This window comes from Muntiacus reevesi, chromosome 16 (assembly GCF_963930625.1).
Source record: "Muntiacus reevesi chromosome 16, mMunRee1.1, whole genome shotgun sequence".
NCBI classification, from domain to species: Eukaryota; Metazoa; Chordata; class Mammalia; order Artiodactyla; family Cervidae; genus Muntiacus; species Muntiacus reevesi.
In genome coordinates, this window is record NC_089264.1 from 29,085,042 (window position 1) to 29,104,559 (window position 19,518).

Here is a 19,518-nt window from a genome sequence, read left to right on the forward strand (position 1 = left end):
GTTCAGTCGCTAAGTTGTGTCTGACTCTCACAAGGAAAAAAAAACAAAAATTCATGGGTATGATATAATCCAGGAAGTCCTTTCAGAGTAATAAGACCAGAAATCACAAAGAACAGTTTTGACTCAAAAAAGATCAATTTAATATGTCAGAACCTAGAGAAGTAAGAGATAAACATACATTAAACAAACAACTAACCAAATATTACCAATTCCTGATGAAAGAACACATCACCAACCATTTAATAGTACTGGTGGGAACATCTAATTTTGTCACTCCTAATTCCACAGAAAATATAACCAGAAAAGCCCAGACTGGGAACCTATAGAACAAATGATACAGCTTCTTCACCAAAGATTACAGGAAGCGTTGGGGCAGGAGGGAGGGCAAGAGGCAGAGGAAGGTGGTGGGAGATGGGGAGTGGAGGAGTAGAAGGGAGGACAGATGAAACAAGCTCCAAGCGGGTAACTGAAACTGGCGATGAGTACACAAAGGTTTGCTACACTATTCTAATTTTTATGTCTGATATTCTTGTAGGGGCAATGAAGGGGTGTGCAAAATGCAAATCATTTCACAATGCTGTAACAGTCTGATTGAGACTTAGTGGACTTGACATTTTGGATATTTTTGAAGTCAAAGTTTCAAAACTTAACTCCCTGAGCTTCTCACACTCTTTATCCCTCTTTCCAAACAAGACAACCAACATTAGAGATGATTCAAATTATTGCTGTTAGTTTAGAATTTAGATCTAAGTAGTGATACACTGTCAATGAATGTAAGACATCAGTTTCATTTCTCATCAGAAAGAGAAAAAAGTTTCACTGTTTGATAAATTTGCTAATATTAGCTTTAGTAATAAGTAATAGTAAACGTAAAACATCTCTCTCATGTAAATGAAGACTCTAGGGAGCAGTTCAGTTCTGGTAGAGTGGTTCCAAAAACCAAAACTTCTACTTTGTTGCTTCAATATCCTCAGCATGTGGTTCCCAACATCATACCAACAGGAAGAAGAGATCCTTTAAGGACTTTTTTCAAAAATCACAGTATACTTCTGTTATATCTCACTGGACAGGAATTTGTCAAGTTACCAAAGGGAGGCTGAAAAAAGTAGTCTTAAATATACTGTGGGTAATGTCACCAGTCATAAACCGGTTTTAAAGCACAGAGTGGGTTAAAAGACAGAAAAACAATTTGATTCAAAAAAGTATGACTCAATATGTCTAGAAATGACACTGATGGATGAGTAGAAAACTATAATGGTTTCTTAACATTTCACTAATAATATATTGTGGGTATCTGCAGCTAACGTTTTTCAAGAGACAGACAACTGAACAGGCACTTACTTTACAATCCTTAGACTGCTCCACTGGTCAGTACCATAATTACAGCCCATTTACAGATGAAGAAATAGAGGAACAGAGAGAGGTAATTTGCTTAAGGTCATGTAAGCTGCTAGAAAATGTCAGAACTGGGATTTAAAACAAGGCCATTTAGCTCTCGGAAAAGGCAATGGCACCCCACTCCAGTACTCTTGCCTGGAAAATCCCATGGACAGAGGAGCCTGGTAGGCTGCAGTCCATGGGGTCGCTAAGAGTCGGACACGACTGAGCGACTTCACTTTCACTTTTCACTTTCATGCATTGGAGAAGGAAATGGCAACCCACTCCAGTGTTCTTGCCTGGAGAATCCCAGGGACGGGGGAGCCTGGTGGGCTGCCGTCTGTGGGGTCGCACAGAGTCGGACACAACAGAAGCGACTTAGCAGCAGAAGCAGCAGTGGCAGCATTTAGCTATTATTCAATCACTTCCTAGTAAGTATTTATAAAACCAAGGGACTAAATAAGGAAGCATGAAACACAAAGAGAGAAAAACAAGTTTCCTCAGGATGTCAGGGAAATCAGACCCCAATATCACAACTGATCATTTGACCTATCAACAACCAGTCCAAACCAGAGCACGTCTTAAGACTCCAGAAGACTTTTTCAAGGAGACAAAACTGATAAAATATCTGAAGTGTTTAATAATTGAGGGGAAATTTAGACAACTAGGGGAGAGTCTAGAATTGAAGTAACAAGTATAAATACAAAACTAAGAAAAGAGAAAAGTCAAGACAGCTAATAACTAGGGAAAACAAAATATTGAGCAAGGGGGAAAAAAGCAATCATGCTGTATATTACAAGGTTCAGTTATGAAAGGTATTTGCATAGCCTAACGAAGTAGATACGAAAAAAGATTTTCAAAATTACCACATGCTAGGCCTGGGAAATGGGCATGTGAGACAGACAGTGAGAAGAGAGCTAATCCTACCACAACGCTATAATGTCTTGTGTCATGTCAACAAATAAGGCCTGCAACTGAAAAATTTGGAAAAGCATTATGTTTATATTACCTAGAGATATAAAAGTGATAAGAATCAGGCAAGATGTGGAAGCAATTATTTGCAGTACAAGAAATGGGCTAGGAAGCAGATGGATATGGATTTTCAGGGAGAACAAGGCTGTAGAATTATTTACCCTGTTTATCTAAATATATGCATAAATAATAAACATTAAAAAAATCCAACATTTAATTTCAATTTCAAAATACTTTCATCAAGTGTGTGTGGAGGCAGGGGAGATGGGCATCTCCCCTTAAGAAAAGGTGTAAGAAAACTACTGTTATGTCACTGCTCTGAAGACAAAAAGCATTTAACAATCCTGTAAGTTACTTAGTTCACTAAAACAAGATTTAAGAAATACAAACTACTCTGTAAAAGTAGATACAAAGTACTCTGTAAAAGCAGGATCTACTAAGATTTCTAAAGTTATTGATTAGCATAAAAATATGACCCTAATTACATAATGTGAAATATACAAACGTACACATAAACAGATGGATACTCAATAAATCTTAAGTGGCGACTATATTTGGTAGAATTTTGGCTAAACTTGACTTTCTTTTTTCTTCTTGCATGTACTGCTTCAATTTTAGACAAAAATTCTTCAAAAAAAAAAAAAAGGATAAAGCTATTTCTTTCAGAGAGAAAGAAAAAGTAATTGATACTTAACTGGATAACTTCATGAAAAAAAAAAAACCATCAACATGGCCCTGATTACCATCTCTTTGATTAAAAAGTATCCCTTTAAGACCTTTAATGTTTTTAAAATAGTCACAAACGGAAGTACCTATCTCCTGCCACCACGTGTCGCTCTTACAGCATGGGTAGCTGAATTTCTCTAGGAAGGGGAAAACCATTTCAAAGCAGATTTAATTCCCCACCTGCATAAAAAGTGGGACAGCAGCTTACAAAGTACTCAAATGCATATGTAATTTCAAAATAAATATTTATCAAACTTATAAAAATGAAAACAAAGCCTGAATACAGCAATCTTACTCATTTTACTGAAGCCACGCTATCAGGAAGTAGTACACATTACAATGCATCGAGTGACAAATTCACAGACATTTTACAATAACCACTAGGAAAACGAAGCAAAAGAAAACTTGTAGTATAAGTTACTAGAGGGTGGGAGCAGCGCAACGAGGAGCTTAGCGTTTCCACATGAGCTAAACCTTGTTTGCTTGGTTAACAGTCAAAGAAAACTGCATTTATACTGATCTAAATGTTATGGAAGTAAATGCATACATGAAAACATTTTAGGTTGAGTTATTTACATAGAGTTAGCTACTCATGAATTTTCAGTTGATCAGTATACACTACCGTTCTGATTAAAGTATAAATGTAAGATTATCATAGACATAATAGTATCTCCACCTTACTTTGCACAAAGCTAAATAAAAATTCAGTAAGCGGTGGATGAACTAGTACCATCAAATGTGTGAAATCTGGCAATAAAAACCCCAAATTTACCACATAAACAGTACATACTTTTAAACCAATAACATTTTGGCTGGTTATATTCCCAAAGTCTACATGATTTAACGACGTGGCTTTTCACCATAAGTACATACTTTACTGCTATTAAGCAGAAAAATAAGAGAAATGGAAAAACTATGAGGATAATTTGACAATCTAGATTTTGATTTTTAAAAAGGATATAAAGATGCAAACCTAAATACCCTCACATAATGCACTTATTTTGTTAAAAAAACATAATTTTCCTCATGCAAAATAAGGTGACTAGAATATCTGAGTATTTTTTTAAAAGTGTACTTCTCTGACAATAAAGTCATATCATATTGTTCAACTTTACAACTTTTGTTTTAAAAGACACTAAGCTAATTTTCACATTCAAATCAATTTTATAATAAAATAAGACAATGAAATACTAATGATCACATTTAACCCATAAATGTTATGGAGGCTGTCATCTTGGCAAAAATCATAATTAAAATATATGTATACTCGATTTATTGGCTCAGTTTGCACTGTAATGAAATATCTAATGAGTTTTTAAAGTTCTGCCAAATTTTCCAATGCTTAAGACTAAAATAAGCTTCAACAATAATGTCTAGTTTACTAGACATTTGTATACTGCTCTTAATATACATAATGCCTTGTAATTTTCACTTAAGTATGACTGAGGGACATAATTAAAATTTCAACTAATTCTCATAGGAATTTCTAAAAATAGTTATGAAAACAAAGGTAAATGCTATTTCTTTTGCTTCTTTTTGAAGTAGCTCACAGGTGTGTTAGCGAGCCTCTCTGATTAATAGGGAAGGAGTAAACTATAACATATGCATTTTCTTTTCTGTACCAAAATGTACATAATATTGACTTTCCTTAATAACTTTAAGACGTTAAATTGCTCTTTAAACTAGTCTCATTCAAAATTCTAAAGTAACTGAAAGGAAAAGCTTAAAGTCCTAAACAAATTAAAACACAAAGCTCATACACACTGACTTTCTAATATTAACTGTTCATTTCCCAAAAGTTACATTTACTAACTTTTCCCAAAAGTTACATTTACTAACTTTTTTTTTTTTTTACTAAAGCACTGTATTATGCTAAACTCAAGTGGCCAAGTTTGCTTTTTAACTGCTATATAAAATAATCAACATAAGATGAATGGCTAATGAAAACAGTCTCTATTCAACTCTAAGAAAGGGGGCAAGATGCTTTAGGAGGTTTAGGTAGATAATCTCTAAATTCATGTCAAGACTAATTTAAACTATGCCAATTAATTAGTAGGGGAAATATGCTTTCTACATGCTAAGTTGCTGAATATTTTAAAAGCATCTGGGACATATCACTCTGGTATAATTTACTTTTACTGTAAGATATGTGGGCAAGTGGTTACAGTGACTAAACATACTGGCGCAGATAATTGCATTCCTTATTAAATAAATCAGAATCCCAACAAGCCTGAGCAACCCAACTCTGCAACAACATAGGAGACCATTCAAGATTAAAAGAAAGAAAAGGAAGAAAAGAAGAACAAGAAAGCCCTTCAGCAAATACTTTAACAAATAAATCACTTAGGCAAAGCCAAACAAGTTTGAAAGGGCCTGCTTTGACAGATGTTCTCCATAAAAGCAAAAGCTTTAGGCAAAATCAATCTCTTTATTTATTTATTTTCAAAGTCACAGAATATTAGTAATGTTGTTTCTTTATTTTTCAAATATTTTAATTTTTCAAAAAATGCTATTTACAGCCATTGTTCAGGGACCTTCCCCCACTGCCACTTCAAGATACCCATCAAGGGAACTTAGGTTCACACAGATTTGACCAAGTACAAAATTAATCACAAAGTAACTTAACTCCCTAAGTTAATAAAACTTAAAACTTTATAAAACATAAAGAGTTACTTCATATTCTAGAGCTATTAAAAAATCATCCATATTGCTTTCACAGCAGGGCTTGTTTAAAATTCATGTTCGAAAAGCCCACATTTTCACAAAAGATAAAGCAAAATTTAAAAGACAAGAGTTCTTATTTTTCTCTGTATGAATAAGATTTGCTGACTGCTGACATTTATAAAACTCAAAATACAGGTATTTTAGATAAAACTTGTTTACAGGAAACGAAATCCCAGAGAATGATCATGCAAAGTGTACTTACCAATGCTTATGCCTTCCCTTCACCTAACGCTTGAATTCTAGGCTTCCACACACTTTTCTATCTTTCCACTTAAAAACGCTGCAGCCTGCTACACTCCATAAAATGGCCGCGTTGTTTAACCAAGAAAAGCATGTTAGAGATTGAGCTGTCACTTTTAAAAGAAAAAGAAAATAAACAACTGCTTCTTTTGTGGTGAAGCATAAAACACTTAGGCTGGCATTTTGAATCATGGAGCTCCCCTGGATGTTGCTATTGCTCTTCAAGTAGTTGTAAAATTTCTGCCACATTCTTGCTTTCTGCATGGTGTCTCAGCAGTAACAGATCAGAACAGGCTAGCAAACAACTCCTTCCTTAATGGTAAGCTCTAATTTCTTCTTCTGCAGTTAAATGAACCCAGTTTCTATGCAAAAAAATGAGTGACAGTATGCCCAGCCAATCAGCTTGGGGTTTTTCAGTAAAATCACCCCCTAATTCATTCAAAATTAGGTCATATGACACTATTTGAAATACTATTGGCTTAGAATGATAAGTAATGTTTGACTCTACACAGGATAAGGCCACCCCATCTATGCTTCCCTGGGCTGAAGACACCTTGACTATGAACGGTACAGTGAAAACACACACATACACACACACAGGGAAAAAAATGTAGCCTTACCAGAGCTTCCCAACTATTAAAGGGCCGGAGTTCTGTTATCTTCTGAGCCTTTTTCTGAGAACACTGAGGAATCAAAGTAAGTTCACCAATTGAAGCATCTTGAAGGAAGTGAAGGATTTTACCTTTATAGCCATCCTCCATCACTTCTTCACCACTACTATAGTCCTCGTCTAGCGAACTACCGACATCAGAACCTGAATCATATTCAGAGTCTTCAATAACTCTTTTAGGATTAAATACATTTTTTTTACGTTTTTTGTTAAAACCATTTTGTGGTTTCATGGAGCATTTCTGTTTCAGTTTTGTTTTAGCTGCATTTTTAGGATAATTTTGATTTCTTGAAGAAACCTCTTTTCCATTTGGAAACTCACTCGGTGAAGCATATTGCATATCTGAGTACAAAAAGAGACAAAAATAACTATATTAGAAAGATATAAATTAAATATAAAGATATAAGACTTTATAAGAAAAATATTTACAACGGTATTCATGTGTTTTTCAATACAGAATTCAATCACAATTTGTTGTTAAATCTTGATTTTCCTTAAAGAGAAATACTGAAGTAGAACTTGAAATTATACAATGAATTGAAATATTAGTTTCAAAAACAGGTGATAACTTCTTTCTTAAAATGAATTAAATATAAATCCTCATTTTCTATCAAAGATCCTGAGAATATAAATGGCAGCTGCATATACATAAGACACCCATGATGGTACTTAGCAGTCCCATCCCCAGGCCAAAACTGATGGTGTTAGAAAAACAATGCTCATCCTAAATTAAAACTATCCATTTTATAATTAATTTTCCCATCACCCATCTCCACTATTCTAGGTTCACCTTTACTAAAAGTCATTTAAATATACTATTAAAAAGCACCACCACTTTATCACTGATTAATCTATTATATTCCATGGATTTCTAAGATGTCTGTGATTGAAGGTACATTTGTTTTACATACTGGTAAGAAATATGAACAATTAATCTATAACCATTATTTTATTACCTAGAATGTTTTACTTACTCAAAGAGCTTTGAGACTTGCACATTTTCATACATTCATTTTTGTACATATATTAAAAAATAAGAAAAATAAATTGAATTTCTTCACATTCATAATCCTTTTCTGAATCTTATTTTGGACTCAGAACTGATGATACTGGTGGCTTTCTTTTCTCCACACAATACCATTCTCTGTGCATTAAGAGCACTGTTGTACAACATTACCTAAAACAATTCATTAATAAAAACAACAAAAAACCTACAGCCATTGTGTTGGGCTTTTAAAAAACTGGCTCTGCAATTAAGAGCTAGTCTACTGGATTCCTACTTAAGAATGTTACTAAACATGTGTGGTTCAACTTCGCCCCACTATTTCTCTACCCTTAAGTTCCTAAAGTTAAAAATATTCCACTATGGGATCAGTGCCTTTCTTCCATGCCAGCGACACTCACCTTATGAGTTTCTGATAATAATGCTTTTGATATTCATGTAGTGTAGGTGAGAACATCTGTCTTACAATGATTACAAGGAATACAGGGAACTGGTTTCTAATATCTCTTGCAATTCCATTCTCTGGCTATTAACTAATAAGTTTACTATTTTCTTACATACTAAAATATAATATATTGGGAAGTATCAATTTTCTATAATAATATAGAACAGATAATTACCTTGGTCTTCTGCAAATACTTTTAAAGATTCTAAAGCCTCTGTGTACATCCATTCATGTTCCTTGAGTACTTCCCTTAATTCCTAGAAATAAGTCATTGATCTTTTTATTAAAAATCTAGAATTAACGACTTGTTGAAAAGAAAAAGTTTTATACTTTAAAAAATAAATCACTTAAAAACTTAAAAGAATTCATATCTGATGATTTCACACTTGCTTTTATGTTGTTCTTTACAAATGCTTTCTGTATATATAATTTCACTTCCATAAATATACAACCGTCTTTCTTCAAAGGGAAGGAAGCTTGACAGTTTTTGCGTTTCTACTCTTGTTATGGAGTACTCTGAATACCAGAATATCAAAAAATGTTTGCTCAGTTAAATTTCAACATGCAGTTAAGCTTTTTCATAAATTGATAACTTCAAAATGCAATATGAACATATGTAAAGAACCAGTATAGCAACAAGACTTTCCTTTAGCTCATCAGAATTTAGCAGATGTGCATATACTTGAATAAATCAACACAGGTATAAATGTATTCCCACTGTGAAACAAATAACGTGTTTCCAAGTACAATATGATAAAACAGAGGCTCTTTTAGTAATGGCATGCTTGGCATTGGTCTTTACTGAATCAGAAAGTATTTTTACTATCTAGCAAATAAACTAAAGATTATGGAATATCAAGGCACTAAAATGCATTATTACACTTTAAAATTCTTTACGAAAAACCAAAGGTTGAGAATATGAAAAAAACTAAAAGAAGTGACTTGGGATTATAGATGACTTTGCATTTTATATATGAGTTGACAACTATTACTACAGTTATACTTGTTATGCTTACACAATGTTATCATTATAGCATTGATATTATAGTATCAAAGAGGCAAATAAACAAGGTAACAAGTTATACAAATATATTTTATAATATTGATAAAGAGTTAAATGAAATATAACTAAATATAATTAGAAAAATGCAAAAATCACTCTAAGCTTTTCATGTGGTTGACCTCAAAGACTATCTGTTTTGTTATACAAACAGCACACACTGATTAAATACCTATACACGAGTACTCACCTCTTTATCAAAATTGGGAAATTCCTTTTGCAATTTCAACACAATACTTTCCTGCTTTTCCCAGTTACTGCTAGATTCTGCAGATTCATTTGACTCTTCTCCCTAATGGGGACAAAAAAAAAAAGAGAGAACCAATTTAAGAGATCAGGAAAAACAGTCTTAAGACAATCACATTTATACTTTGACTTGATTTGAAAGCTTTCACATTCAATCAAGAAGAATTTTTAAAAAATGCTTCTTTCTGTTCATGTGAAAGTTGACAAATTTACATCTTAAGAATAAAAATATTACTGGTTTAAGATCACTCAAAGACCCTGAATTTTTCAGGCAAGAATACTGAGCAGGTTGTCAAGTCCTACTCCAGGGGATCTTCCCAACCCAGGGACTGAACCCATGTCTCTTGCATCTCCCAAAATTGGTAGGTGGATTTGTTACCACTATGCCACCTGGGAAGCCTACCACCCTCAAATTCTGGGGTCCCCACTTTCATGAATTATATGGGGGTCCAACCTGAAGCATGCTGCAAATTTTACTTTAAAAAAACAAAAGATAAATGGCTGGACATTGCTGCCTCTAAGAAAGAGGTACAACACTTTAGTTGGCCTCTTGGGATGCTGGAGGCAAGGTACACTTCAGTTCAGTGTATGCTGCTCTGATCTGTTTATGAAGAATCCGTAAGACTGTTAGGAATGGGGCCTAGAGTAAGAGAAGGCTTTGGATTAGGTCCAGGATGCAATGCAAGTGCTTTGCCAATTGGGTTTTGTGACCAGCGAGTAGACGCAGTGCTTCTCAAAGAATCTGTGGCTCATGAGGATGCTGCATAAAGTCTCTGGCAATCCCCAACAGGAAAATCACGGCAGAGACCCATGTGGCTTCAAAGAAAGGTCATGTCCTCTTCTGCTGACAACTACAGTCTGTTCCACTATAACATGACACATCCATTTCCAAAAATTATTGTACCATGCAAAATCATGAAAATAAAAAGCCATTGGGTTGAAAAAACTGTGTTAGAGGTATCACGTTCAAGAACTTCATTAGTGACCCACTGAAAAAAAGAAGGAAAACTTAAAAGAAGGATGGTGCAATTTTACACATTAAATGATTAAGAAATGCATAAATACTCCAATAAATATGAACTCAAGTCTGTCTGGAATGTTAGCACTGGAAGGGCTATAGCTTATGAGTTACTATGAAATAGTAGATGAAGAGTTATTTGAAAATGAACAGCAATGGAAAGACATGCCTCACTGTCCTTGTGTCATCTCTACTGTATGGCGGAAAATATAATTATTAAGCAAATTAAAAAATAAGCAAATAAATGAAATCAATAAATTTCAGCTACTTTGCTAGCCTCCTGTTCTCATATTAAAAGTGCCTGGAAGGTTGAAGATTCAACTGCATGCCATGCACAAGTCTCCTACTGTGTTTAGCATTAAAACCAAATTTGTATCTTCACATCAGTACAATTGTTTTCAATAACGTTTAAAACACCGGTTAACACTGCTAATCTGTCATGGTACAGCTTTTCGATTTTCACTGTCGCTGTCCTCAACATCATCTACATCCACATGGTATCAGCAGGAAGTCTTTTGTGGTGAGATAAGCAGGGTGGGACCCTAGCTCTTCAATATCCTCATTTTCTATCTCCTCAAATCCAATCTGTTTCCCTAAATCAACAACTTGCTGTGAATTTAAAATATTTCTCTGAAGGTTCAAGTTCTTCAAAATCACAAGTCACTGTGAAGAAAAATTTCCCACAATACATAATGCAAACACTCTTTTGTCATCAGTCTAGGCTTCTAAAAATGGTGGCAATGACTACTCCAAAGTTAAGTTTCTCAAAATTCTAAAACCATATTTGTATCCTCACCTTCAATTACAATAATTAGTATCTTAAATGCTCACTTTAAATAGTAAGTCATAAATGCTGCTAACACATTTTTACTAAAACACTGTATCAGAGAGTGGTTTTTGGAGGCAAAAGAGAAAACAGTGGGGTTGAGTTCAGCTTCTATAGAGGGACAGGCTTGAGGATTTACAAAAATTTTAAAAGCTAAGTGTTTTCATTTGGGTTCTGTTTTTGCAATAATTCTCTATAACAAAGATGAATTAAGTAAATATATCAATGCAGATTTGGCCAGTTCATCCATTTTTGCTACAGCTATAGTGAACTCCAAGACTGACTTGAACAATTCTCTTAAGAGGTTCAGTTTGTTAAGTGATAAACTACCACTGGGCTTCCCTGGTGGCTCAGTGGTAAAGAATCTGCTTGCCAGTGCAAGAGACGTGGGTTAGATCCCTCGGCTGGGACGATTCCCTGGAGAAGGAAATGGCAACCCAGTCCACTATTCTTGTCTGGGAAATCCTATGGACAGAGGAACCTGGTGGGCTCCAGTCCATAGGACTGCAAAAGAGTTGACACAAACAACTGACAACTAAACACCAATAACAAAACTACCACTGGCTTCAGCTTCAAATCTCTATCTGGAGTTGGTGCTGAATATCACAATGCTGGTACTTTTCAAAGCTTTAAATTCTAGAGTACATTTCCTGTCTTTCAGATTTGAGTCCTTTGATACATGTGTTCATTAACAGATATCCATTTCATCAAAATTAAGAATTCAATTCAATATACAGCTGCCTTGTCAGTTTACTGCTGCACCACTGCTGTAAAATTCTTTTGTAGTTTCCTCATCTGCACTCATCACTTGGTGTGACAACTGATGGCCTCAGAATTTGTGACATCACTTAAAAATACTAAAGCAACCACTACCGACACTAAGAGAAGGCAGGATATGGTAATTTTCCATTTAAGATTGTTATTATGCACATATAAAGGTACACGTGAAAATGGCTGTTTCGGATTTCTTCATACTTTGGTCTTTAATCCAGATGTTGAATCATTTTCCCTTTCATTTCTTCATGCCTCTTTTTATTGACTTCACAGCATTTTAAGGTGGCCCAGCCACATACTTGCATTATTTGTGGCACTCTGATGGTCCACAATGTGGATTCCTTTATGCCTGTATCTACATGTTCTCATTTCTTTCCAGACATTTGTTTCAATCCTCTCCTCAATACGTTCTCTTTTTTTATACATTGCTTGGTATTTATTTTTTTGGCCGTATCCCACGGCATGTGGCATCTTAGTTTCCCAACCAGGGAGTGGACCTGTGTCCTCTGGCTTGGGCAGTGTGGGGTCTTAACCACTGGACAACCAGGGAAGTCCCAGCTTGGCAATTTTGAACCACAATGTTTATTTAAATATCTTTGAGATGTTGAAAGAGTGCTTCCTTCAAATAGAATACTTCACAATTGTGAAAGAAGAGCAAAACACACACTTGTGAGAAAACAAAGATGGTAAAATGAGGCAGTTAGTAGATGTCGAAGGTATGCTCACTTCCTTCCGAAGTGGCCCAGGTCAGCTGGGTGCAGTTTTCTTAGTCATCTACCTTGCGTTTCTCATGGACAAACTTGTATAGAAACAACACAAAATTCAGGTAATACACAAATTATTCTCTAATATATTCACTGCACTGGAACAAGTTACCATTTTTAAAACAGAATAAACTGATCTCTCTTTGTGAAACAGTTCTTGGCTTGAAAGGGGGGGTCCTGACAAGACCAGAATGGTTGACATGGAGTATCAAGTGACCATGAGACGTGAGCTGTTATGTGACCTGGGTGTGTGATCTACCAAGACTGTATCTGAGCGTGAGCAGCAGCATCCCATCCTCAAGTGGAAAAGGTGATGGTGTATTTGAGACTGGACTTTAGCAGGTTCAGGAAGCACAAATAAGCTGCATAAACAGGTGTCTCAGACTCCCATGTGACTGAATTCTGCTTTACTGTTGCTCCTCCATCAATAACATCTACTGCACTATGGGAAATTCTTCATGATGAGATAAAGTGGGAAAAAAATCTTAAACTTGTTTTACAAAGAGTTTACATAATTCTTAGTTAGAACCAACTGAAAGTGAACAATGTAACAAAATTCCACTTAAGACAGCAGTGCCCTACACAACTTTGGGTAGTAAAACTTATTGTCCATTTTATATAGAAAGAGATGGCCAGAAGTACAGATAAATGACTTATTACGGACAGTAGCTCAGCAGAAGAACAAGAGTGGAAGATCAGTGACCAGAAGTCTGGGGAGGAGGTGTACTATTGAACTTAGAAGTTTTTCTGAGAACAAAATATAAGGGTAAGAGCATCCCATATGAATGCTCAGCAAAGGATGTCTAATGTATAGGAGTTTTTAACAATCATGGGGACAAGATAATTCATTCTGTGAACCAAGATAAGATTGCAGCCACTTGGATGCATGCTCAATGTGTCTATACACAAGCGACCATGGCAACATAGACAATCTGCGCATGCAGATCAATAAGACTTTCTCACACCAAGATTTATCTGGCTATGGCTACTGGTGAGGACTTGACCTGCCAAGAGCAGAGGTCAACAATGAATTCCCATGACAGTGAGACCCATTCCTTGGGAGATTCAGTCACTGTCTGGTGGCAAGCTGATGACATTTAATCCCTTTCATCATGAAAGGGACAGTTATAAGAAATTTACTGTGAGTATGGATTAGCCTTTCCTACCCACCTGGATTTGGCAACAGCAGTTATAGATTGAACTGTGTCCCTCCAAAGTCTTCTGTTGAATAATGCCCAGTACCTCAGACTATGACCTCATCTGAAGACTGGCTCTAAGTAATTATTACTGAGGTAATCAAGTTAAAATGAGGTCATTAGGGTGGGCCCTAATCCAATGAAGAAGAGGAAATCTGGAGATTGACAAGCACATAGGGAGCATACACTGTAAGGATAAGGCAGAGTTCTATAGGTCAAGGAACATCAAAGACTGCCAACAAACCACCAGAAGCTAGTCACAGAGGGATGGAACAGCCTTTAGAAGGAAGCAACCCTTCTGATATCTTGATCTTGGACTTCTAGCTTCCAGAACTGTGAGACAATATATTTCTGTTGTTTAAGCCACTCAGTTTGTGGTCCTTTGTTACAGTGCCCCTAGGAATCCAATGGCATCACATGCAGATATATAAAAAGCTTAATCACACTGTGACACAGCAATCAATGTTTCTGACCAGAGGAGCCAATTTCACTGAAAGAAAAGTACACCAAGGGATTCATGCCCAATGAAATTCACTGATCTTACCATGTGTCTCAATGACTAGACATAGCAGGCTTACAGAGCAGTGGTATCACTTAATGAAAATTTAGAATGTGAATTTGTTGATAACACCCTACAAGGCTAACGTGCTATTCAACAGACATAAAAGCAAAGTGAATGCTTTGAATCAGCCATCAATAAATATGATACTATTTCTTCCATGGCCATTATACATAGGTTTATAAACTAAAATGTGAGCCTAATCTCTTATACTAGTGTTTATTCAAACCTAAAACTCAGAATTTTTACTTCCTACCAAGGAAAGAATACTTCTATGGAGGGACACAACAGCTGTCCCATTAAATAAGGGTGGAGACTAAATCAGGCAAAGAAAGGGGTTACTGTGTTAATTGGGGTGACTGACTTTGATTGCCAAAAAGAAATTGTGCTGTCATGAACGCAGACATGGAAGAGTATGTCTAGATTCACTGGGAGGCCTCTTAGTAGATCCATATTCCATAAAGTTAACAGAAAACTACAATCACCCAGTAAAAGCATAACTACTATTATATTTAGATAAGCAGTTAAACATCAAAGGAGTCATCTATAGGAATTATAAGTAGTTGTCACTGAGGAGTTTGAAATGGTGCTGGTGCTAATGACAGCTGTTTTATGTAAGCGTTGTACAATCACATGTATATACATATACATTTTACAAGATAAAATTTAAAGTATATTTTTCCCAAAAGTTACTTTACCACAGCACTAGAATATTTTTAAAATCAGTTTTATAACTCAGAGATAAGCAATTAATACTGCTGTGAGAGACAAGACTGATTCATTGAGGTGTACTTTCAGTATATTCAGATTCAACAGTCTGTGCGCAAGCAGCTAATTTTGATGCTGCAATTCAAATGTAACTCACATGATCCAGTCTCTTCTTTTTCATAGACTGATCATCATTAAATTCATCTTCCTCGAATGGCTCTGAAGAAGAAGATAATTTTCTTTTCCTGGGTCCACCACCTTCTAAAACAAGACAAGGACGTGCAAAGTTCACACCAATATAGTATAAAGAATCATTAATGTAAAAAAAGGGCAAACTACACTTAATAGACAGGTCTCTTGATATCAGGACAATATTATTTCTTCTACATATGACACACATTCAATAAATGTTAACTGCATTGAAGGAAAAATAAAGAGGGATCCTTTTCAGAGTTTCAAAAGTAGAAATCACTGTAAGACTATACATATTTATAAACTATCACATTATTTAATGCTAATGATATATATCTTTGAATTGACAAGTAATTCTATAATAGAAAGAAGAGGTTCTCCTCAATGACTGATTGTTCAGTAGTGAAAAAAATTGAGCCCATCAGCTTATCTGAATAACATCAAATAACTGTCAATAATTAAGTATCTACTATGTACCAGGCTTTGCAGGGGCTTTTATAAACTGCTGTTTCATTTACTTTCCACAACAAATCTACCAAGTAAATATATACTCATTTTACCAATTAGGAGGAACTGAGAAACAGAAATCAAGAGATGAATGTTTTTAACCTAAAAACAAGACAGCACAACACGAGAGTGTTGTATGAGAGTAACAGGAAATGTGCACATTCTGTCACGACTGATAGAAAAACTCAATCTACATGATTTGGAAAAGCTATGTTACTTATGCTTTACTTTGTATACATTCATATACTTCTTCAGTACCTTCACTTTCAGAGGGCAAATTCCAGAGACATACTGCAGTACTTGTATGAAAGTGTTTGCTAAAAGCTTACAAAGGTTTAAGATTTCAGTATTAATTGTATCAGTACCCTAACTATGCAGTTAGAAATAAAAGTTGTAGGAATATTCAAAATAAGTACAGACACAACAGCTTTTAAGCTATAAGCATGAAAATGTCATGACTGTAACCAAATTGAATGCAATCAACATTTCAATGTATAATAATTACATGTTTTAAGTATGCATGCTTAAATTTTTCCCCCTTTATTTCATAAAGTAAACATGCATTCTGCATACACCAACTAATTGCCGGCATCCAGTCTATCATCACCCACATATTTGCTGGGGTTAAGTGACTACCATTCAGTTCAGTTCAGATGCTCAGTCATGTCCAGTAATTAGGCATATTACTAATGACTACCATTCTAATATTAAGAGTTTCAAACTAGGTGATTACACCATGTCACCTAGATATGTTTAATCCTTTCTTGAAAAAAAAAAACAACAACAGAAAAGTATATTTAAAACATAAAAAGAAAAACATGAAACTGCAAAAAAGAAAATATGAACAAAGAACACTAAGAGGCAATTCAGTAGGGGAAAAAGAAAGAAAAAAGATGATCAACATCATTAATAACTAAAGACAGGGAAAATACAGTACGCTTTTTTCCATCCTAAGATTAAAAGGAGTAGTAAAAGGAAGTCATAGCATACTGTGGGCAGTCACATTAAAACATTATACACTGTTAGAGCCTATGTGGAAGGCAATCTAAATAACACACCTCAGAATTTTACATGTGTGTGTCTTTCAGTTCAACAATTCTTTTTCCAGGAATTTACTCACAAAACTGAGGGAGAATGATTACTTACGCATACATAAAAAATTTTACCTAAGCATTTAAGTGCATGTCAATAAGCTATCAGACAAGTCAGAATACACTGTTAAAAAGAACTGAGTAGACTTTTAGAAATAAATATGGTTACAAAACAGCAAAAAAAACCCAGAATCATAGTCACATAAAAATGTTTTTACCTACTCTTGTACTGACACATATATAGAGAACTGGGGCTTCCCTAGTAGCTCAGATGGTAAAGAATCTGCCTGTAATGCAGGGGACCCAGGTTTGATCCAGGGTTGGGAAGATACCCTGGAGAGGGGAACAGCAACCTACTCCAGTATTTTTGCTGAGGAATCCCATGAACAGAGAAGCCTGCGGAGCACCAGTCCATGGGGTTGCAGAGAGTGGGACATGACTGAGTGACTAAGCACAAATATACAGAGGTGGAAGAACTAGCTAGATTCCTGAGGACATCAGTAAATTCATATTTTTACCATTTAAAGTAGGGTAAAAACTTTGGATACATATTTTTGTCTTTATAACATAGTATTCATAAATGAAAACAGTCAGAAGGTAATGTAAAGAACATACCTTTATTGTTTAATATGCAGGATGATACTGCATATAAAAGACTGTATTTTGTGGTAAAACCAATGTCCAACATCAGAATTTGGAGACTCTTTGTAGATTTATAGAACTGTCCAAGGCATTTAAAAAGACCCTCTGTTGGTGAGACAAAGCTGTCATTCTATACATTACCTCAAGAGTGTACTATACCGAAGATGATTGATATGACTATCCATTCTAAGAAGAAGCACGGAAGTTTACTTAAAAAAAAAACAAGAAAACCTTAATTTCTTCTTTCCTTATAATTTGCCATTTGACAATATCTTCAAGAAAAAGAAATAATATCAAAGTCTAGTACAACAATGACAAGTAAAACACCTCTGATAAAGTTCAACTTTAGTAAGTCCTGTAAACTACATGTGGGCAGAGGTTTTGTCCATTTGTTTCAGCATGTACCCTCCGTGCCTAAAATAGCATCTGGCATCCAGTAGTAGATACATACTAAGTATTTGTTTAATGAATAAAGCTGAATAATACAAATTGCTCAAGACAAAAAAAGACCACACATTGCTGTGGAATAGTTATTTAACAAAGTTTTCACTAGAAAGATTTTGAAATATGAGCTATTATAAGGACAAGAAAGAAAATGTAAAATTTCCCAAACCCATTTAGCAACTCAACAAATGTTAACAGGGTCTACAATTTTTCAGAATTTTTACAGTAGGATACAGTAATGAGGACACAACTTTCTCTTGTACCATTTCTAGTATCAGATGGCCCTTAAGAACATAAATGTTAATATGTACTATGTACTTACTATCCACCACTCACTATAGTAAGAAATTTGCAATAACTCATTGTTTCATAACAACCTAAGAATTTCCTACTATTACTATACTATTTTACTGCTACTGAAAGAGAAAACTTAGGCAACACCACCCAAGGTTACACAGCCAGGAAGTAAAAGAAAAGGAAGAATCTTAATATTCACTTTGGGTAGCAGCCACACAAAACACAATACCATTCCCTTGCTCAAACTGGTGAAAAAGAGAAATTTAAAATATTTCATGTGGAAAACAGAATATTACTCTGCCATAAAAGGAATGCCTTTGGGTCCGTTCTAATGAGGTGGATGAACCTAGAACCTATTACACAGAGTGAAGTAAGGCAGAAAGAGAAAGCTAAGTATTGTATTCTAACACATTTATATATGGAACCTAAAAAAATGGTACTGAAGAATTTACTTACAGGGCAGCAATGGAGAAACAGAGAATAGACTTGTGGACATGGGGAGAGGGAAGGAGACGGTGAGATGTGTGCAAAGAGTAACAGGGAAACTTACACTACCATATGTAATTTAGATAGCCAACGGGAATTTGCTGTATAGCTAAGAAACTCAATCCTGTTGGTACAGGGGCTCTACCAACCTAGAGGGGTGGGATGGGGAGGGAAATGAGAGGGAAGTTCAAAAGGGAGGGAATATACGTATACCTATAGTAGATTAATGTTGTGGTTTGACAGAAAAGAACAAAATTCTGTAAAGCAATTATCCTTCAATAAAAAATAAAAAATTTCATGTTGATAAAGTAATATCATCTTTGGAATCCAAGCAGGGGGTTAATATGAGTTAGATAATTGCAGAAGAAAGAAAACAGACCCATGAAAACATATTATGGTATTTTCTATTTTTGTATATAAGTAAAAAAAAAAATCCACTTAGGAATATGGATACATATTCACACTGCTAATGAAATCATAAATTGGTATAACCTTTAAAATTAACACTGAAGTACATATTATATTTCAAAATGTACATGACCTTTGACTCA

At 35.0% G+C, this 19,518-nt stretch overlaps 1 protein-coding gene across 3 annotated transcripts in view; it reads right to left on the reverse strand.

Moving 5' to 3' along the window:
* Window positions 1-19,518, reverse strand: part of SMARCAD1 (SWI/SNF-related, matrix-associated actin-dependent regulator of chromatin, subfamily a, containing DEAD/H box 1) — an 85,297-nt gene that overhangs the window by 22,401 nt on the left and 43,378 nt on the right. For 2 of the 3 annotated variants that reach the window (XM_065907256.1, XM_065907257.1), the window contains exons 6-10: window positions 17,714-17,845; window positions 15,466-15,569; window positions 9,408-9,509; window positions 8,333-8,414; window positions 6,660-7,051 (exon numbers count right to left, since the gene is read on the reverse strand). In XM_065907256.1, the coding sequence (XP_065763328.1) occupies window positions 6,660-7,051; window positions 8,333-8,414; window positions 9,408-9,509; window positions 15,466-15,569; window positions 17,714-17,845 (812 nt within the window). The remainder of the gene's footprint in view (window positions 1-6,659; window positions 7,052-8,332; window positions 8,415-9,407; window positions 9,510-15,465; window positions 15,570-17,713; window positions 17,846-19,518) is intronic. The other variant, XM_065907258.1, reaches the window with a different exon arrangement.